This window comes from Nomascus leucogenys, chromosome 4, assembly GCF_006542625.1.
Source record: "Nomascus leucogenys isolate Asia chromosome 4, Asia_NLE_v1, whole genome shotgun sequence".
Taxonomy (NCBI): domain Eukaryota; kingdom Metazoa; phylum Chordata; class Mammalia; order Primates; family Hylobatidae; genus Nomascus; species Nomascus leucogenys.
The window spans coordinates 98,792,213-98,814,677 of NC_044384.1; the positions used below are offsets into that span (position 1 = coordinate 98,792,213).

A 22,465-nucleotide genomic window follows, 5' to 3' on the forward strand; every position below is an offset into this window, starting at 1 on the left:
AGCCGGGCATGGTGGTATGCGCCTGTAATCCCAGCTACTAGGAAGGCTAAGGCAAGAGAACCACTTGTACCCAGGAGGTGGAGGTTGCAGTGAGCTGAGATCGCACCACTGCATTCCAGCCTGGGTGACAGAGTGAAACTCCATCTCAAAAAAATAAAATAAAATAAAATAACTTCAACCTGATATCACTAATTCTTTCTCTTTTTCCATATATATAGCCAGTTTTATTACTTTTAAATTTATTCTCCTGTTGTTCATTTTTTAAAATATAAACTAATATATGTGAGTGTATATACATATATCCTCATACTCACATCTCTCTCTCCTTTTATTTATTTATTTATTTATTTTTTATTTATTTTTTTTTTGAGACAGGGAGCCTTGCTCTGTCACCCAGGCTGGAGTGCAGTGGCACAACCTCGGCTCACTGCAACCCCTGCCTCCGGGTTCAAACAATTCTCATGCCTTAGCCTCCTGAGTAGCTGGAATTACAGGCACGTGCCACCATGCACCCGGCTAATTTTTGTATTTTTAGTAGAGATGGGGTTTCACCATGTTGGCCAGTCTCCTCTCGAACTCCTGGCCTCATGTGATCCACCCGCCTCGGCCTCCCAAAGTGCTAGGATTATAGGCATGAGCCACTGCGCCTGGCCTCTCTCCCATCTTATACAAAAAGTAGGGATACAAAAAAAATACTGTTTGGTAGTGTGGTTACTCTTAACAGTATATTTTGGAGATTATTCCACATCAGTATATAGAAATTGTTCTCATTGCTTTTTACAACAACCTGTACTGAATACATATACCATATTTATTCAACCATTTCTTTATTGATGGACGTCAGGGTTATTTCCAGTCTTGGTATTACAAATAGTGCTGCAATGAATGGCTTTGTACATATGTCTTTTTGTATTTTTGCCAAAATATCTTTGGGATAGATTCCTAGAATTGGGATTGCTGGATCAAAAGGTAAATACATATGTAATTTTGTTGGATATTGCCAAGTTTTCTTCCACAGAGGTTGTGTCATTATGCTTTACCTGTGTAACTACAGCCTCACCATAGAGGCTTGTCACACTTTGGAATTCTTTTCAATCTGATATCTCTGTTGTTTTAATTTGCATTTCTCTTAAAATTTGCACATTTTCATATATTTAAGGATTATGCATTTCTTTCTTTAGTAAATTCTCATATCTTGCTCATCATCTCATCACATCATTAGTCTTGTTTCTTCTCAGCATTGTGTGAGAGATTTTAGTTGAGTGATTCATCATTTTAATTGTTATTTATTTTTTATTTTTAAATTAACATGCTATTTAAGGGCCTAGAGTCCTTGCTAAGGGCCACGAATGCCCAGCCTTGTTATGTTTTAGTAATGTAAATTGACTTTCTACTGGCCTGTACTTTCAAGATGCCCTCAAAGCCGTCTTTATTATTGGCTTGTATTTCTAATGAAAACATTTCAAATACATTAAAACTATGGAAAAGACTATAACAAACAGCCATGTGCCTAGCATAAATATTTAATAAATGTTAATGTTCAATATTTGTTTTTAATTTTTTATTGTGGTAGAATGTCCATCATGTAAAATTTACCATTTTCGCCTTTTTTAAAGAGATGGGGTCTTGCAACATTGCCCAGGCTGGAGTGCAGTGGCTATTCACAGGCACAATCATGTCTTGTAGTTCAGAGGCACTACAGTCTTGAACTCCTGGGATCAAGCAGTTCTCTTGCTTCAGCCTCCTGAGTAGCTGGGATTACAGGCCGTTTTAACAATTTTTAAGTGTATAGTTTATTGGCATTAAGTACATTCACATTGTTGGGCAATAATCACTGCCAGCCATCTCCTTATCTTTCCAAATGGAAAGGTATACCTGTTCAACAGTAACTCCCCATTCCCCAGTTTCCCTAGGCCCTAGCACCCACCATTTAATTTTCCGTTTCTATGAATTTGACTACTATAGGTATCCATTTGTCTTTTGTGATGGGCTTATTTCTCTTAGCATAATGTCTTCATTGTTTATCAATGTTGTAGTATGTGTCAGAACTTTATTTTTGGGAGGATGGGGTCGCTAACAGCCCAGGCTGGAGTTCAGTGATGTGATCACTGCTCACTGTAGCCCCAACCTCACAAGTGATCCTCCCACCTCAGCCTCTCAAGTAGCTGGGACTACAGCCACTCACCACCATGCTCAGCTTACTTCTAAAAATATTTTTGTAGACACGAGATTTCCCTCTGTTGCTCAGGCTGGTATCAAACTCCTGGGCTTAAGCTATCCTCTGCCTTGGCTTCCCAAAGTGTTGGGATTACAGGCATGAGCCACCGCACCCGGCCAGAATTTCCTTTTTTTAAAAGGCTAAATAATATTCCATTGTATGTATATACTACATTCTTTTTGTTATCCATTCATCTGTTGATGGACACTTGGGTTGCTTCTACCTTTTGGTTATTGTGAATATTGCTGCTATAAACGTTTGTGTACAAATACATGTTTGAGTCCTCTTTTTAATTCTTTTTGGGTATATACACAGACATGCATAGATAGATAGATAGATAGACAGACAGACAGATCGATCATATGATAATTAAAAAATATTTTGAGGAAGTACTGTACAGTTTTCTGTAGTGGCTGTACCATTTTACATTCCCACCAGAAATATACAACCATCTTTAATTCTCCACATCCTCACCAACACTTATTATTTTTTGCCTTTTTGTTTATAGTTATTCTAATATGTGTGAAATGGCATTTCATTGTAGTTTTGATTTGCATTTCCCTAATGATTAGTAATGTTGAATATCTTTTCATGCATTTTCATTTTTTAAAAGAAGTGAAACATAATACAGTTTAAGCCTCTTTTGTGTTTCCCTTCTAATCTGTTTCCTTCTCTTTATCCCCAAAGGTAACTTTGTTGAAGTTGATACGTATTCTTTTTATCCTTTTCTTTACACTCTTATATTAATATGCATATATTCATAAACATTACACTGCAAAGTTTTGTTTTGAAACCTAGCTGCGCTTTTCATTCTGCACTTGCCTTTTCTGCTTCATGTGTGTTTTTGAGACTTATCTATGTCAACACTAGCATTCATTTCAACTGCTGTATAGTAGTATTCCATTGAAGAATTGCCATAACTTACCTATTCTACTTACTGCTTCCAGTTTGTTGATATCACAAATGCTGCTGGGATGAACATCCTTATATTTACCTCCTTGTGGTCATGTGGAGTATGGTTTCCCCTAGGGTGTACTCATTCAGCAGTTTATTGAGAGTCTTCTGTATAACAAGCATTGTTCTGGGCAGAGGAATACATCAATGAACAACAACAACAACAAAACAACCATCCCTGCTCTTAGGGAGTTTATGTGAAGTGAGATTATTGGATTATAGAGTACTTGAGTCTTGGCTCACTTAACAAGAGTATTTTAAGAATCTAGGTGGCAAATTCCTGACTTTATGGAGTTTATGATCTAACAGGTATATTGTCAATAGGAATGAATGCCATGAAGAAAAGGGAAGCAGAGCCTAAAGATGGATACTGTTGCCTTTCTGAAGACGAACATTTGAGTAGAGACTTGAATGAAATGGAGCATGAAGGACACTGGGAGATGATTCTTTGAGTTGAGGGATAGCAAATGTAGAGGGTTTGTAGAAAGAGTATGATTAAAGAATGGCAAGAACCTCATTGTCACCCGAGTGTGGTGAGCATGGAGAGTTTGGCTGAGGATAAAGTGGTAGGGTAGGCAGCCAGGGATCAGGTCATGTACGGCCTTTGTAGTGTCCCACAGATTTTAGATTTTAAGTGTAATTGAAAGGTGGATTGAAAGGTGGAAGATATTGTGGTTAGGCCTTGGACTAGAGATAGCCAGTAGATATGGTGGGAAGTGATTTGATTTGAGATATGTTTTTTGTTTGTTTTTATTTCCAGGATACATATGCAGGATGTGCAGGTTTGTTACATGGGTAAACGTGTGCCATGGTGATTTGCTGCACTTATCAACTCATCACCTAGGTATTAAGCCCAATATACATTAACTATTTTTCCTGATGCTCTCCTCCCCCTGTCCCCCTTGACAGACCCCAGTGTATGCTTTTCCCCCCGATGTGTCCATGTTTTCACATTGTTCAGCTCCCACTTATAAGTGAGAACATGTGGGGTTTGCTTTTCTGTTGCTGTGTTAGTTTGCTGAAGATAATGGGTTCCAGCTCCATCCATGTTCATGCAAAGGACATGATCTCGTTCCTTTTTATGGCTGCATAGTATTCCATGGTGTATATGTACCAGGTTTTCTTTATCCAGTCTATTGTTGATGGGCATTTGGGTTGATTCCATGTCTTTGCTATTGAGAATAGTACTGCCATGAACATACATGTACATGTATCTTTATGATAGAATGATTTATATTCCTTTGGGTAGGTACCCAGTAATGGGATTGCTGGGTCAAATGGTATTTCTGGTTCCAGGTCTTTGAGGAATTGGCACACTGTCTTCCACTAATGGTTGAACTAATTTACATTCCCACCAACAGTGTAAAAGTGTTCCTATTTCTCTGCAGCCTCAACAGCATCTGTTGTTTCTTGACTTTTTAATTTAATTTAATTTTTTTGAGACAGAGTCTCACTCTGTCACCCAGGCTGGAGTGCAGTGGTGTGATCTCTGCTCACTGCCACCTCTGCCTCCCAGGTTTGAGTGATTCTCCTGCCTCAGCCTCCTGAGTAGATGGGATTACAGGCACACACCACCACGCCTGGCTAATTTTTGTATTTTTAGTAGAGATGGGGTTTCACTATGTTAGCCAGGCTGGTGTTGAGTTCCTGACCTCAAGTGATCCACCTGCCATGGCCTCCCAAAGTGCCAGGATTACAGGCATGAGCCACCCTGCCCAGCCTGTTTCTTGGCTTTTTAATAATCATCATTCTGACTGGTGTGAGATGGTATCTCATTGTGGTTTTGATTTGCATTTCTCTAATCATCAGTGATGTTGAGCTTTTTTTTATATGTTTGTTGCCCACATAAATGTCTTCTTTTGTAAGATGTCTGTTCATGTCCTTTGTCCGCTTTTTAGTGGGGTTATTGGGTTTTTTCTTCTAAATTTGTTTAAGTTCCTTGTAGATTCTGGATATTAGACCTTTGTCAGATGGAGAGATTACAAAAATGTTCTCCCATTCTTTAGGTTGTCTGTTCGCTCTGGTGATCGTTTCTTTTGCTATGCAGAAGCTCTTTAGTTTAATTAGATCCCGTTTGTCAATTTTTGCTTTTGTTGCAATTGCTTTTGACATTTTTGTCATGAAATCTTTGCCCATGCCTATGCCCTGAATGTTAGTGCCCAGATTTTATTCCAGGGTTTGTATAGTTTTGGGTTTTACACTGAAGTCTTTAATGCATCTTGAGTTAATTTTTGTATAAGGTGTAAGGAAGGAATCCAGTTTCAATTTTCTGCTTATGGCTTAGTCAGTTCTCCCAGCACCATTTATTAAATAGGGAATCCTTAGTGCTTGTTTTTGTCAGGTTTGTTGAAAATCAGATGGTTGTAGATGTGCAGTCTTATTTCTGAGTTCTCTATTCTGTTCCATTGGTCTAGATGTCTGTTTTTGTACAAGTATCATGCTGTTTTGATTAGTGTCGACTTGTATAGTTTGAAGTCAGGTAGGGTTATGCCTCCACCTTTGTTCTTCTTGCTTAGGATTGTCTTGGCTATACAGGCTCTTTTTTGGTTTCCTGTGAAATTTAAAAGTTTGTTTCTAATTCTGTGAAGAATGTCAGTGGTAGTTTAATGGGAATAGTATTGAATCTATAAATTACTTTGGGTAGTATGACCATTTTCATGATATTTTGATTCTTCCTGTCTATGAGCATAGAATGTTTTTCCATTTGTTTGTGTCCTCTCTGATTTCCTTGAGCAGTGGTTTGTAGCTCTCCTTGAAGGGGTCCTTCACTTCCATTGTTAACTGTATTCTTAGGTATTTTATTCTCTGCAGCAATTGTGAATGGAAGTTCATTCATGATTTGGCTTTCTGCTTGTCCGTTGTTGGTGTATAGGAATGCTTGTGAGTTTTGCACATTGATTTTGTATCGTGAGATTTTGCGGAAGTTGCTTCTCAGCTTAAGAAGCTTTTGGGCTGAAGCGATGGGGTTTTCTAGATATAGGATCATGTCACCTGCAAACAGAGACAGTTTGACTTCCTCTCTTCCTGTTTGAATACGCTTTGTCACTCTCTCTTGCCTGATTGCCGCAGCCAGAACTTCCAATACTATGTTTAATAGGAGTGGTGAAAGAGGGCATCCTTGTCTTGTGCCAGTTTTCAAGGGGAATGCCTCCAGCTTTTGCCCATTCAGTATGATATTGGCTGTGGGTTTGTCATAAATGGCTCTTATTATTTTGAGATATGTTCCATCAATACCTAGTTTATTGAGAGTTTTTATTTTATTTTATTTTATTTATTTTTTGAGATGGAATCTCGCTGTGTCGCCCAGGCTGGAGTGCAGTGGTGCAACCTCGGCTCACTGCAACCTCCACCTCCCCGGTTCAAGTGATTCTTCTCCCTCAGCCTCCTGAGTAGCTGGGACTATAAGCACACGCCACCACGCCTGGCTAATTTTTTTGTATTTTTGGTAGAGATGGGATTTAACCATGTTGGCCGGGCTGGTCTCGAACTCCTGACCCTGTCATCCACCTGCCTCGGCCTTCCAAAGTGCTGGGATTACAGGCGTGAGCCACTGCACCCAGCCTATTTTATTTATTTATTTATTTTTGAGACAGTGCCTCGCTCCATCACCAGGCTGGAGTGCAGTGGCGCGATCTCAGCTCACTGCAACCTCTGCTTCCCGGGTTCAAGCAATCCTCCTGCCTCAGCCTCTGGAGTAGCTGGGACTACAGGTGCGTGCGGCCACACCCAGCTAATTTTTGTATTTTTAGTAGAGACGGGGTGTCACCACGTTGTCCAGGATGGTCTCCATCTCTTGACCTCGTGATCTGCCCGCCGCAGCCTCCCACAGTGCTGGGATTACAGGCATGAGCTACCACGCCCAGCCTATTGAGAGTTTTTAACATGAAGGAATGTTGAATTTTTTCAAAGGCTTTTCTGTGTCTTTTGAGATAATCATGTGGTTTTTATCTTTAGTTCTGTTTATGTGATGAACTACGTTTATTGATTTGCGTCTGTTGAACCAGCTTTGCATTTCAGGGATGAAGCCTACGTAATTGTGGTAGATAAGCTTTCTGATGTGCTTCTGCATTCTGTTTGCCAGTATTTTATTGAGGATTTTTGCATTGATGTTCATCAGGAATATTGGCCTGAAGTTTTATTTTTTTTGTTGTTTTTCTGATAGGTTTTGGTATCAGGATGATGCTGGCCTCATAAACTGAGTTAGGGAGGAGTGCCTCATTTTCAGTTTTTTGGAATAGTTTTAGAAGAAATGATACCAACTCTTCTTTGTACCTCTGGTAGAAATCTGCTGTGAATCCATCTGTCCTGAGCCTTTTTTGGTTGGTAGGCTGTTCATTACTGCCTCAATTTCAGAACTCATTATTGGTCTATTCAGGGATTCAGCTTCTTCCTGGTTCAGTCTTGGGAGGGTGTATGTGTCCAGGAATTTATCCGTTTCTTGTAAATTTTCTAATTTATTTGCATAGAAATATTTATAGTATTCTCTGATGGTTGTTTATATTTCTATGGGATCGGTGGTGATATCTCCTTTATCATTTTTTAATGTGTCCATGTGATTTTTCTCTTTTTTCTTCTTTATTAGTCTAGTTAGTGTTCTATTTTATTATTTATTTATTTATTTATTTTTGAGATAGAGTCTCGCTCTGTCACCCAGGCAGGAGTGCAGTGGCACGATCTCGGCTCACTGCAACCTCTGCCTCCTGGGTTCAAGCAGTTCTCCTGACTCAGTCTTCTGAGTAGCTGGGATTACAGGCATGTGCCACCATGCCTGGCTAATTTTTGCATTTTTAGTAGAGACGGGGTTTCACCATGTTGGCCAGGCTGGTCTTGAACTCTTGACCTCAAGTGATCTGCCCACCTCAGCCTCCCAAAGTGCTGGGATTACAGGTATTTTATTAATTTTTTCAAAAAACCAGTGCCTGTATTTGTTTATTTTTTTGAAGGGTTTTTCGTGTCTCTATCTCCTTCAGTTCCATTCTGATCTTGGTTATTTCTTGTCTCCTGCTAGCTTTGGGGTTTGTTTGCTCTTGGTTCTGTAGTTGATTTAGTTGTGTCGTTAGGAGATCTTTCTAGCTTTTGGATATTTTAAAGATAGTACCTACGGAATTCTTCTATGGATTGGATATAAGGTATGGAGAAAAAGGGAGGGAGGCAAGGATAATGACACTTTTTTTTTTTTTTTTTTTTTTTTTTTTTTTGAGACAGAGTCTCGCTGTCGCCCAGGCTGGAGTGCAGTGGCGCGATCTCGGCTCACTGCAGGCTCCGCCCCCTGGGGTTCACGCCATTTTCCTGCCTCAGCCTCCCAAGTACCTGGGACTACAGGCGCCCGCCACCTCGCCCAGCTAATTTTTTGTATTTTTAGTAGAGACGGGGTTTCACTGTGTTAGCCAGGATGGTCTTGATCTCCTGACCTTGTGATCCGCCTGCCTCGGCCTCCCAAAGTGCTGGGATTACAGGCGTGAGCCACCGCGCCCGGCCGACACTTTTTTTTGATTAAGGTAAAATATTTACTAGGAGTATCTTTCACTCAGAGAGTACTAAGAAAGGATCAAGTTGAAAATTTAAGTTTGAAATGCTATTAAGTATCTTCAATGTTTGACGTGAGAATACTAAATTTCAGTCCAAAGTGATAGTAATGGTTTATACTCCTACCAGTTTTATATGATCCATTTGGGTGAACTCTAGATTTGGGTGCCTCTTCAGCAAGAGATAGCATGTCAAACTGCTGTTCTGTGAAGATTCGTTGACAATCAGTGCACTAAGGGCACCTATCATTTAAAAAACAAAAACAAAACAAAACAAAATCCCACTTAATTCTTTTGTGCAAAATCAGTTGTGAAGTAAATTCTGTAAAGTTAGGTTTATTAGGTTTATGTTTTTATACCTTGAGTTTTCTTTAATTGGGATTCACCTGTTTTTGTTTTATTTTTAATTCTAGATGCCGGCTCTGGTATGGAAGAGGTAGAATTAAGCTGGGAAGATTATCTAGAAGAAACAGGGTCCACAGCAGTTCCCTATGGGTCTTTTAAACATGTAAGCAATAACTATATTTGCCTTACTGGTGTTATATCCCTTTATTTCGAATCTCTGTATTATCATTAGAGAATTTAAAGTTATTTTAATTTGTGGTACTTGAAAGAATTTAAGAGCTTTTTCTTTCCTCCTGCCACCCTTAGTAAGAACACTTGCCATATTCTCTTTTTTTTTTCTTTTTTTGAGACGGAGTCTCGCTTTGTCACCCAGACTGGAGTCCAGTGGCACCATCTTGGCTCACTGCAAGCTCTGCCTCCCGGGTTCATACCATTCTCCTGCCTCAGCCTCCCGAGTAGCTGGGAGTACAGGTGCCCGCCACCACGCCTAGCTAATTTTTTGTATTTTTAGTAGAGACGGGGTTTCACCATTGCCAGGATGGTCTCGATCTCCTGACTGTGTGATCCTCCTGCCTCAGCCTCCCAAAGTGCTGGGATTACAGGCGTGAGCCACCATGCCTGGTCACACTTGCCATATTCTAAAATCCTTTTTGGTTTTGTATATTTTCTGCCACTCAATGCATGACTTATCTTTTTGACCATTTATGAATATTCCTTTACTTTTGTCAAAAAACCTTGTCATAAATTGAAAAAAATTATTGTACTTTGTTGCATTTACTTTGTTGCATTCATTGAAAGTAATTTCAATAGCATTATTTGCTGTCACTCTTATTGAGCAGAACATAAGTATGACATACATAATTACATGTCATATTAGTGGCCTGTGCAACCCAGTTTTATGCCCTAACAACCCAGTTTAATGCCTTGTCAATGACAACATATTTGCCCTGTGTAATGACTTTAGAATGTAAGAAAGTACCCCAAATTTTGTTCGTAATTTGTATCTAGACGTAGATTTTTTTTTGGTGAGGGGGGTGAGGGGTCAGTGTCTCACTCCATCGCCCATCACAGCTCACTGCAGCCTCAACCCCCTGGGCTCAGGTGACCCTCCCACCTCAGCCTCTTAAGTAACTGGGACTACAGGTGTACACCACCACACCCAGCTAATTTTTAGTTGAGATGGTGTTTCACCATGTTGGCCAGTCTCAAACTCCTGGGCTCAAGCAATCTTCCTGCGTTGGCCTCCCAAAGTGCTGGGATTACAGGCATGAGCTACTGTGCCCATCCTAGACCTAGTTTTTAACCTGTTTACTCTAACTCCCTCTTAAAACACACAGAATAATTAATTCTAAAACTACTTATTTCATATTTGTCATAGTCTGCTTGGGCTGCCATAACAAAATATCATAGACTAGGTGGCTTAAACAACGACATTTATCTTCTCACAGTTGTGGAGACTGAAAGCCTAGGTGTGTAGCTGCTTTCTGGTGAGGGCCCTCTTTCTGGCTTGCAGATAGTTGCCACCTTGCTGTGTCCTCACATGGTAGAAACAGCAAGAGCTCTGTGGTGTCTCTTCTTAAAGGAAGAAGAACCAATTCTGTTGGATCAGGGCTCCATCCTTATGACCTCTAAATGTTTGCACCCTCCCAAAATTTATATGTTGAAACCTAATCCCCATTGTGGTGGTATGAAGAGGTGGGGCCTTGGGGAGGTGATTAGGCCATAAAGGTTTTTTCTCATGAATGGGATTAGCGCCGCCATTATAAAGGAGGCTTGAGAGAGCTTGTTTGCTCAACTTCCACCATTTGAAGACAGCAAGAAGGCACCATCTTTGAAGCAGAAGGTGAACCCTCAGCAGATCCTGAATCCGCTGGGGCCTTGATCTTGGACTTTCCAGCCTCCAGAATTGTGAGCAGTAAATTTCTGTTGTTTATACATTTTCCAGTCTAAGATATTTTGGTGTAGCACCCCAGATGGACTAAGACAACTTTCATAAAGGGCCTATATCCAGTCATACTGGAGCTTAGGGTTCGAACATACAAATTTTGGGGTGAACAGTTTAGCCCATAGCAATGTTCAATAGGGAATACTTCTTTTGTTCTAGGATTTGTGAAGACACTGATGCACAGTCAGTGTTGTCTGTGAATATAAACCATATTATTTTAGCTGCTTTGTCTTTATATGCTTAAGAGTCCCGCCATTCTCCTGCCTCAGCCTCCCGAGTAGCTGGGACTACAGGCACCTGCCATCATGCCCTGCCAATTTTTTGTACTTTTAGTAGAGATGGGGTTTCACCGTGTTAGCCAGGATGGTCTCGATCTCCTGACCTCGTGATCTGCCCGCCTCGGCCTCCCAAAGTGCTGGGATTACAGGCGTGAACCACCGTGCACAGCGAGTCCCACTATTTTTAGTTTTCCATGTGTAAAAACTCAGTCATGTTAGCTGCCCTTTTTGATTATTCTTTGTTCATTTATATCTCTCTTAAAGTGGTGAGAATTACATATTTCAGATAAGGATTTTATTTCATATTGCATTGTTGGGAGCAAGCCCCCCAAAGTCTGGCCATAAACTGGCCCCAAATAAAATCTCTGCAGGACTGTAACATGTCTATAATGGCCCAAGCTGGAAGGTTGTGGGTTTACGGGAATGAGGACAAGGAACACCTGGCCCGCCTAGGGCAGAAAACCGCTTAAAGGCATTCTTTAGACACAAACAAAAGCATGAACAATCTGTGTCTTTAAGGGCATGCTCCTGCTGCAGTTAAATAGCCCAACGTATTCATTTAATTCGGCCCATCCCTTCGTTTCCGTTAAGGGATACTTTTAGTTAATTTAATATCTATAGAAACAATGCTAATGACTGGTTTGCTGTTAATAAATATGTGGGTAAATCTCTGTTCAGGGCTCTCAGCTCTGAAGGCTGTGAGACCCCTGATTTCCCACTTCACACCTCTGTATTTCTGTGTGTATGTCTTTAATTCCTCTAGCACCGCTGGGTTAGGTTCTCCCCGACCGAGCTGGTCTCGGCAGCATTAATCTTTTGTAATTGTTTTCAATATTCTTTTTTAACATGAAAAGCCTATTTAGTGGTTATGTAATACCTTTGAATTCTTGTTTTTGGTGTTATTCTGATAGTATTTACCCAAGCTTATTTATTTGTACTAATATTCAAATGGAGAACAAGTTTTCTTACAAAGATTCTGGTTCTAAAAATGTCATGTTAAAGAAACAGATTTCACCTCCTCCTCTTTGAATGACAAAGCAACCAGGAGAGTAGAAAACAAATGCAAAACTTCTTTATTGTCAAATGTAGGAAATATTTGTAAATCTGAATCATAATTTGTGGTGAAGGGCTGCCAAATACAGTGAAAATCTAGCATAAGTGTGGGAAGATTCTGAGATGGGATGCTTGTGGCTAGTAGATCATAGGCAAAGCTGGTAGAACTCAGATCTCCAAATCAAAGGAGATAGATGTGCAGGCCTATAGCAAGAGTTTTACAGGATCCAATTTGGAACACAGGAAGGAGGAATTAGAGGTCAATCAGATTTGCAGGGAGAAAGGGTCTCAAAGAGTGAAAAAGCCTTGCTTGTGTGCATTCTGGTGGAAGGAAAGGCACGCGTTGTGGGAAAGGCACTAAGTGTTACCTACATGCTCTAGGACAAAAGCTTTAAACTGTTAGGGAAGGATTACAAACTCTTATTAATCCTGCGACAAAGGTACAGACCCATTATACCCTGGGAAGTAGAATAGAAGGGAAAATAAGCCCTCTGTACCTTGGGAGAGGGATAGGAATACATACTGGAGCATAATGGATTCCCTACAGTTGAGGGACAGGTAGGATCACTGAGAAGTTCCCACCCCCTAGACCCAGAGACACAGAGCCTCCAAGACTGTGGCTGAGTCTCACAGAGTACTCTCTCATACCTGTCCCCCACCACCAAGTGAGTGTTGAAAAATGGTGGTCTGTTGTATGGGAGAGGCAAGAGCATGGAGAGAGATGGTCTCTGAGGTGTAGTCACCAACAGAAGACCTAAATCTGAGGGTGGAACAGGAGACATTGAGATAAAAAGAAAAACCCTCTGGCAAATGAGCCTATACCCTAAATCATAGATAATACTAGAGGACTTTGAAGCCTGCGGTGTACTTGTGAATGCACCATAGCAACAATAAAACACAAATCCAGCTTCACTTCTGACTAGATTGACTTAACTTTCTCTCTGAAACTAAAGGCCTAAGAAAAGAAGAAGCATGCCCATTTCCAGGCATAAATACTATTTGCCTCATTCTTGACTATTCTATACATAATGTCTGGCTTCCAACCGAATATTATGGGGCACGTAAAGAAGCCAGAGACAAACAGCAAACTGTCAAAAGACAAAGCAATCAACAGAACCAGACTCATATGACCCAGATGTTGGAATTTTAAATAACTGTGACTAATATGTTAAAAGCTCTAGCAGAATAGGTGGAGAACATGCATGAACAGAAAAGGAATTGCAGCAGAGATGGAAACTGTTAGAAAAAATGAAATAGAAATAATAGAAATGAAAAATGTGATAACAAAGTTGAATACCTTTGGCAGGCTCACCAGTAGATTTGACACAGCTGAGGAAAGGATCCATGATTTGAAGACAGATCAATAGAAATAGCCCAGATTGAAATACAAAGAGAAAAAAGAGTGGGAATTTAAAAGAGACCAGAGCAACCAACAGTGTGAGATAATATCAAAAAGTGTAATATATTTATAATTGGAATCTCAGAAGGAAAAAGAAAAGCGAGGAAAAGATATTTGATGAGATGGACAATTTTCCAAAGAAAAGAAAGATACTATACCACAGATCCAAGAAACTCAGATAATGCAAACAGAATAATTACTAAACAAATAAAACCCACGCAGACACATCATATTCAGACTACTGAGAACCAAGGAGAAAGAGGAAAATTCTTTAGAGACACTGTGCAACCAAGATAGTTGGGTAAGATTTTTAAGATGTTGAAAGAAAAAAACTTAACCCGGAATTCTATATCTAGCAAAAATTTCATCCAAAAGTGAAGGAGAAATAAAGACTTTTTAAAGGAAAACAAAGTAAGGGAATTCATCACCAGGAGACCTGCACTACAAAAAACAGTAAGGAAACTTCTTAAGACAGAAGGAATTTGCTATAAGACAGAAACTTGAATCTACACAAAGAATTATGGGAGTGGTATAAATGTAGATAGATAAAAAGTTCATTTTTTCTTAATTTCAATATCTCTAAAAGATAACTTTGAAGCAAAACTAGTAGAAATATACCGTGTGTTTATAGCATATGTAACTATAATAACACAAATGATGGGACAGAAGATTGGGAGTAGTATACCATTCTAAGATCTTTACACAACATGTGAAGTGGTAAAATATCATTTGTAAGTAGACTGCAATTAAAGATGCATATTGAAAACCTTTCGGCAACCACTAAATTAAAAAAATTATTGTGGTAAAATATACGTAAAATTTGCCATTTTAATCATTTTTAAAAATTAATTATTTATTTTCATAGACAGGGTCTTATAAAAGTAAGACCCTGCCCAGGCTGGAATGTAGTGGTGCAATCATAGCTTACTGTAACCTTGAACTCCTAGGCTTAAGCAATCCTCCCACCCTAGCATCCTGAGCAGATAGGACTACAGGCATGCACCACCATGCCTAGCTAATTTTTGTATTTTTTATAGAGACAGGGTCTCACTGTGCTGCCCAGGCTGGTCTCAAACCCTTGGGGCTCAAGCAGTCCTCCTGCATTGACCTCCCAAAGTGCTGAGATTACAAGTGTGAGCCACCATACCTGGCCTCATTTTAATAATTTTTAAGTGCATAGTTCAGTGGCATTAAGTACATTTACAATGTTGTACATCCATCAGCAGAACTTCTTTTTTATCATCTCAAATAGAAACTGTGTACACTAAATACTGACTTTCTATTCTGTCCTTCCCTGACACCCCGGTAACCTCTATTCTTCTTTCTGTGTACCTCACGTAAGAATTGTGTAATATTTGTCCTTTTTTGTCTGTCTTATTTAACTTAACACAGTGCTCTTAACATGTTTTCAATTTTCTTTTTAGTGGTTGCCCTTGAGTTTGCAATATACATTTACAACTAATCCAAGTCCTCTTTCAAATAACACTATACGACTTCACAGGTAGTGCAAGTAGCTTATACCAAAGTATTAGCAATTCCTCCCTCATGTGCCTTATAACATTGCTGTCATTCATTAATTTACAAGCTGTAATATTCATAAGCTATGATCACCAAATACTTTGTTGCTATTATTATTTTGAACAAGCCATTATCTGATAGTTCAATTCAGAATAAGAAAAATTAGACTGGGCACAGTGGCTCATGCCTGTAATCCCAGCACTTTGGGAGGCCACGGTGGGAAGGTTGCTTGAGTCCAGGAGTTTGAGACCAGGCCGATCAATGTAGTGAGACCCTGTCTCTACAAAAAATTTAAAAATTAGCTGGGCATGGTGGCATGTACTTGTAGTCACAGCTACTAGAGAGGCTCAAGTGGGAGGATCGCTTGACTCCTGGAGGCTGAGGTTGCAGTGAGCTATGATTGTGCCACTGCACTCCATCCTGGGTGACAGTAGATTCTGTCTCAAAAAAAAAAAAGAAAAAGATTCTATTTTACCTTCTTTTATTTCTTTTCTAATGTGCTTCTTTTCTTTATGTAGATCTGAGTTTCTGACTGATAATTTTCCTTCTTTGTAAAGAATTGGGCCAAGCATGGTGGCTCACACCTGTAATCCCAGCACTTTGGGAAACTACGGTGGGTAGATCACCTGAGGTCAGAAGTTCGAGACCAGCCTGGCCAACATGATGAAACCCCTTCTCTACTAAAAATACAAAAATTAGCCAGTCGTCGTGGCAAGCACCTGTAATCCCAGCTACTCGGGAGGCTGAGGCAGGAGAATCACTTGAACCTGAGAGGCGGAGGTTGCAGTGAGCCAAGATCGTGCCACTGCACTCCAGCCTGGGCAACAAGAGTGAAATGCCATCTCAAAAAAATAATAATTTCTTTTAATATTTCTTGCAAGGCAGGTCTACTGGTGACAGAATCCCTTAATTTTTGTTTGCTTGAGAAAATCTTTAGTACTTTTTAAGGATAATTTTGCTTGATACACAGCTCTAAATTAGTGGCTTTTTGCTTTAAATGCCTTAACTATTTCAGTTCTCTCTATCCTTGCTTGCATGGTTTCTGAGGAAGGAAAAAAAAAAAGACTGTTAGAGAAGGAATGTGTTTCTTTTTTTTTTGGAGAAGGAATTTTAAAATGTAAAAGAAAACCTTTGATATTTCTTTTCTTCTTCTTCTTCTTCTTCTTCTTCTTTTTTTTTTTTTTTTTTTTTTTTTTAGATAAGAGTCTTGCTCTGTTGCCCAGACTGGAGTACAGTGGTGTGATCCTAGCTCACTGCAGCTTCAGGCTCAAGCAGTCCTCCTGCCTCAGCCTCCAGAGTAGCTGAGACTACAGACACCCACTACCATGCTTGACTAACTTAAAAATATATATATATTTTGGTAGAGATGGGTCTTACTATGTTGCCCAGGCTGGTCTCAAACTCCTTGCCTCAAGGGAACCTCCTGCCTTGGCCTCCCAAAATGCTGGGATTATGCCGTGAGCCACCATGCCTGGCCTAATATTTCTTATTCTTTGTTGAGGGAACATATAACAGTTTATTCAAAATAATAACAGCAGTCAGGTGCGGTGGCTCATGCCTGTAATCTCAGCACTTTGGGAGGCCATGGCAGGCGGATCACCTGAGGTCAGGAGTTCAAGACCAGCCTGGCCAACATGGTGAAACCTTGTCTCTGCAAAAATACAAAAATTACACAGGCATGATGGTGGGTGCCTGTAATTGCAGCTGCTTGGGAGGCTGAGACGGGAGAATTGCTTGAACCTGGGAGGCAGAGGTTGCAGTGAGCCGAGATTGTGCCATTGCATTCCAGCCTGGGCGACAGAGCGAGACTCCATCTCAAAAAACAAAAAAAGTAATGACAGCAACAATTTATTTGATTATGTATGCGTATGTATAAATATATGCTAAGGCATGCTTACGTATATAAATGGTAGCAATGATACAAGGGAAGAAATAGCGGAATTAGAATTGTTATTATAAGGGTTTTTTTTAATCACAGAGTGGATTTGGATTAGTTTAAATGTATATTGTGAACTCTAGGGCAAGTACTAAAAACAGTTAAAAGAAATATGGTATGCTAAGAAGGCAAAGTGGAATAATATAAAATGCCTGTTTAAAACCACAGAAGGCAGATAAAGAGTGGAAGACAAAATAGAAACAAAGAACAAGGCAACAAATAGAAAACACTAACATGTATGGTAGATATTAATCCAACTATATCAGTAATCACTTTGAATGTCAGTGGTCTAAATGCACTGTTAAAAAGGTGGAGATTATCAGAGTGGATCAAAAAATATGACCCAACTATATGTTGTCTATAATAAAAGCACTTTAAATATAAAGAGACATATAGGTTAAAAGTAAATGGATGGAGAAAGATACACCACGCTAACACTAACAAAAAAAGAGAGTAGCTAGCTATATTAATGTCAGACAGAGCTGACTTCAAAGCAAGGAATGTTATTAGGGATAAAAAAGGACATTATGCCTGTAATCCCAGCACTTTGGGAGGCCGAGATGAGTGGATCATTTGAGGTCGGGAGTTCAAGACCAGCCTGACCAACATGGAGAAACCCTGTCTCTACTAAAAATACAAAATTAGCCAGGCGTGGTGGCGCATGCCTGTAATCCCAGCTACTCAGGAAGGCTCAGGCAGAAGAATCGCTTGAATCCAGGAGGCGGAGGTTGCGGTGAGCCGAGATCATCCCACTGCACTCCAGCTTGGGCAACAAGAGCGAAACTCGGTATCAAAAAAAAAAAGAAGGACATTACATAATAATAAAGGGGTCAGTTCTTCAAGAAGACGTAACAGTCCTTAAAATGTATGCATCTAACAACAGAATGTAAAAATACACGAGTCAAAACCTGGTAGAACTGCATGGAGAAACAAATGGATTCAATATTATTAGTCAGAAAATTCAACACCCTCCTATCAAAAATGGACAGATCCAGCAGGCAGAAAATTAGTAAGGACATTGTTGAGCTCTGCAGTAGCATAAATCAACTGGATATAATGGACATCTATAGACTACTTCAACAACAGCAGAAGACACATTCTTCTCAAGCTCACATGGAACATTCACAAAGATGGACCATAGCAGGCCCATAAAGCACACCTTAACAAATTAAAAATAATATAAATCATACAGTGTGCTCTCAGACCACAGTGAAATTAAACTAGAAATCAATAACAGAAAGATAGCTGCAAAGTCCCTAGTTACTTAGAGATTAAACAACACACTTGTAAATAACACATAGATAAAGGAAGCAACCTCAGGGGAAACTTTGAAATATTTGGAACTAAATGAAAATACAGTAACATTAGAAACAAAATGTCTAGGATTAAATGTAAAAAAAATTGCAAGGAGGCTGGGTGCAGTGGCTCACACCTGTAATCCCAGCACTTTGGGAGGCCAAGGTGGGAGAATTGCTTGAGCCAAGGAATGCGAGACCAGCCTGGGCAATATAGTGAGACCTTTTCTACAAAAATAAAAAAAAAAAATTAAAAATTAGCCAGGCATGGTGGAGCACACCTGTAATCCTAGCTACATCAGAGGCTGGGTGGGGGGATCCTTTGAGCCCAGGAGACAGAGGTTACAGTGACCCGAGATTGTGCCGCTGTACTTCAGCCTGGGCGGCAGAATGAGAAACCCTGTCTCCAAAAATAATAATAATAATAATAATAATAATAATTGTAAGGCAACTCCCATTCTTTATTGATGTAAAATAAAGACCTTTATACATGAAGGGATACACTTGTTCATGTAATGAGAGAGTCACTATTGTAAAGATACCAGTTTTCCCTAACTAGGTCTGTAGATTTACTGCAAACAAATTAAATTCCAAAAAATACATATATATAAAATTTTAGGTCGAAATTGACAAGCTGATTCTGATTTTTATATGGATATATCATGGATCAAGGATAGCCAGACACACCTAAAGAATAAGACAAAATGAGAAGACTTGCTGTACTAGATATCAAGTTTAATTAAGATAGTATAGTGCTACTCTAAGGAAAAGTAAATCAGAAACAGATCCACTTTTGTAGGGACACTTGATTTATTACAAAGGTGATGACTTATAGTGGTTGGGAAAAGTGCTGGTTTAATTGTATACACATGTTGAAACAAATAAACCCTTACCCATATTTAACTTCATATTAACTTCATTAATTCCAGGTGTATGTTCTAAATATGATAGCTCCTAGATAATAATGTAGTTTATGATCCTTATGACCTTTAAAGATAGGAAAAGATTTGTTTAAAAATACAGAAAAAGCAGCTGGGTGCGGTGTCTCACGCCTGTAATCCCAGCACTTTGGGAGGCCGAGGCAGGCGGATTGCTTGAGGTCAGGAGTTCGAGACCAGCCTAGACGACATGGTGAAACCCCATCTCTACTAAAAATACAAAACTTAGCCGGGCATGGTGGTGCATGCCTGTAGTCCCAGCTGCTCGGGAGACTGAGGCAGGAGAATCACTTGAGTCCGGGAGGCAGAGGTTGTAGTGAGCTGCACCACTGCACTCCAGCCTGGGCGACAGAAGGAGACGCTGTCTCGAGAAAAAAACAAACAAACAAACAAATATATATATAGAAAAAGCACTACCTTTTTTAAGGAAAAATATTGATAAATTAGACTACAATAAATTTAAGAACTTCTGTTTATCAAGACATCATAGTGAAATGAGAAAAATATTTGCAACACAACTGTCAGAGAACTGATGTCCACAATATAGACTGAATTTAAAAATAGGTAAAGAACTTAAGCATTTCCCAAAAGAAGAAATCTAAATAACTAATAAATATAAAGGTTGTCAACTTGATTAATAATCAGATCATACAAATTAAAATTACAATAAGATACGTGACACATCTTCCAAAATGGTTAAAAGTGAAAAAGGGGGCCGGGCGCAGTGGCTCGTGCCTGTAATCCCAGCACTTTGGGAGGCCGAGGCGGGTGGATCATGAGGTCAGGAGATCGAGACCATCCTGGCCAACACAGTGAAACCCGGTCTCTACTAAAAATACAAAAAATTAGCCGGGCTTGGTGGCGGGTGCCTGTAGTCCCTGCTACTCAAGAGGCTGAGGCAGGAGAATGGTGTGAACCCAGGAGGCGGAGCTTGCAGTGAGCAGAGATGGCGCCACTGCACTCCAGCCTGGGCAACAGAGTAAGCCTTCGTCTCAAAAAAAAGTGAAAAAGACTGAAAATAGAAAAATGTTGGTCAGAATGGGGAGCAAAAGGAGCCAGGCATGGTGACTCACGCCTGTAATCCCAGCACTTTAGGAGGCTAAGGCAGGTGGATCACTTGAGGCCAGGAGTTTGAGCCAGCCTGGCCAATATGGTGAAACCTTGTTGCTACAAAAAATACAAAAATCAACCAGGTGTGGTGGCACGTGCCTGTGGTCCCAGCTACTTGGGAGGCTGAGGCATGAGAATCACTTGAACCTGAAAGGTGGAGTTTGCAGTGAGCCAAGATCACTCCACTGTAGTCCAGCCTGGGTGACAGAGCAAGACTCTGTCTCAAAAAAAAAAAAAAGGAATAGAACAAAAGGATTTCTCATATGCTATTGGGAAACTAAATTGCTACAACTTCTTTGGAAAACAGTTTGGTTGTTACCTATTTTAGAAATTCATGTATGTATGTACCAAGAGACAAGCAAAAATGTTTATGGTATCATTATTTGTAGCTTCCCAAAACTGTGAACTGCCCAAATACCTAGTTAACTAGTAGAAATGGAATGAATAAATTGTGACATATTCATTTAGTGGAATACTACACAGTAGTGAAAAGAAGTAAACTACCGTTACATGCAAGAGCATGAGTAAATCTCATAGGTAATGTTCGACGAGAGAAGCTCCACTCAAAAAATGTTCATATTGCATAATTTCATTAACATAGTGTGGAAACATAGTCAATATAACCATAGTGTTTAGGATAGTGATAGAACAGGTAGTGACTAGCAGGGGAAGACTTTTTACACAGAATGTGGGACTTTCCCTCTCTGGCTGTCTCCAGGATTCCACTTGCATTTTCCAGTGTCTGTGGTTGCCATATTGCATTTATTTGTCATGTCTTCATAGTCTCCTCTGGTATATAACAGTTCCTCGTTCTTTCTTTGTCTTTTATGGACTTGACACTTTTGATGAGCCTATATTGCATGTCAATTATTTGTGGAATATTCCTCAATTTGGATTTGTTTTTTTCTCATGATTGGATTGAATTTGTGCAGATTTGGTAATAATGTTGTAGGAATGGTATTGTAGTTATCTTCTATGAAATCAAGGCTACATGATATTGATGCAAATTTTGATTGGTTAGTTACGTGGCATCTGCCAGATTTTTTCACTGTAATGTTGCTGTTTTCCCCTTTGAAGTTAAAAAGAATCTTACTGGGAGAACCTTTGAGATTTTGCAGATATCCTGTTTCTTATCACAGTATTTTAGAGTCCATCAATAATTCTTGCCTGCAATGTTTATCTTTTTTTCTTTTTCTTTTTTTTTTGAGACGGAGTCTCGCTCTGTTGCCCAGGCTGGATTGCCTGCCATGGCGCGATCTCGGCTCACTGCAAGCTCCGCCTCCTGGGTTCATGCCATTCTCCTGCCTCTGCCTTCTGAGTAGCTGGGACTACAGGCGCCCGCCACCACGCTTGGCTAATTTTTTTTTTTGTATTTTTAGTAGAGACGGTTTCACCATGTTAGCCAGGATGGTCTCGATCTCCTGACCTTGTGATCTGCCTGCCTCGGCCTCCCAAAGTGCTGGGATTACAGGTGTGAGCCACCGCGCCCGGCTCTTGCAATGTTTATTTCTTTGGTATTTGTCTACTAGTGATTTTCTATTTCCACCTTTTTTTTTCAATATTTATTAACTGGTTTTCTACTCTAACGAAGATCTGTCCCCTCTCCCCTATTTATTTGTATCAGTGTGGACTCATAGATACTTATTTAAATCTATTAGTTATAATGCATTACTCTCACTATTTATTTTATTGCTCAAATTGTCCCAGATGTAGCCAGTGAGATCCTTCTAGTTGTCTTGTATATTCCTTCAGCATACTCCCATAATTTTTTTATCATTTCCTTACTTTCTGGCATCACGAGATATTCCAGGCTCTAATTGTATTTTTCCTATCCCAGAATTGGAATAAGTTTTTTTCCCCAAAGTCCTTTTTTTTTTTTTTTTTTTATTGGAAGGTGGTATTTAGAAATCAAAATTTGGGCCAGGCACGGTGGTTCATGACTGTAATCTCA

At 39.7% G+C, this 22,465-nt stretch overlaps 1 protein-coding gene across 1 annotated transcript in view; it reads left to right on the plus strand.

Annotated features, from left to right (window-relative positions):
- Positions 1 to 22,465, plus strand: part of SFMBT1 (Scm like with four mbt domains 1) — a 73,695-nt gene that overhangs the window by 5,902 nt on the left and 45,328 nt on the right. Inside the window, exon 2 of the mRNA XM_030811616.1 lies at positions 9,111 to 9,205. Coding sequence (XP_030667476.1) covers positions 9,111 to 9,205 — 95 coding nt within the window. The remainder of the gene's footprint in view (positions 1 to 9,110; positions 9,206 to 22,465) is intronic.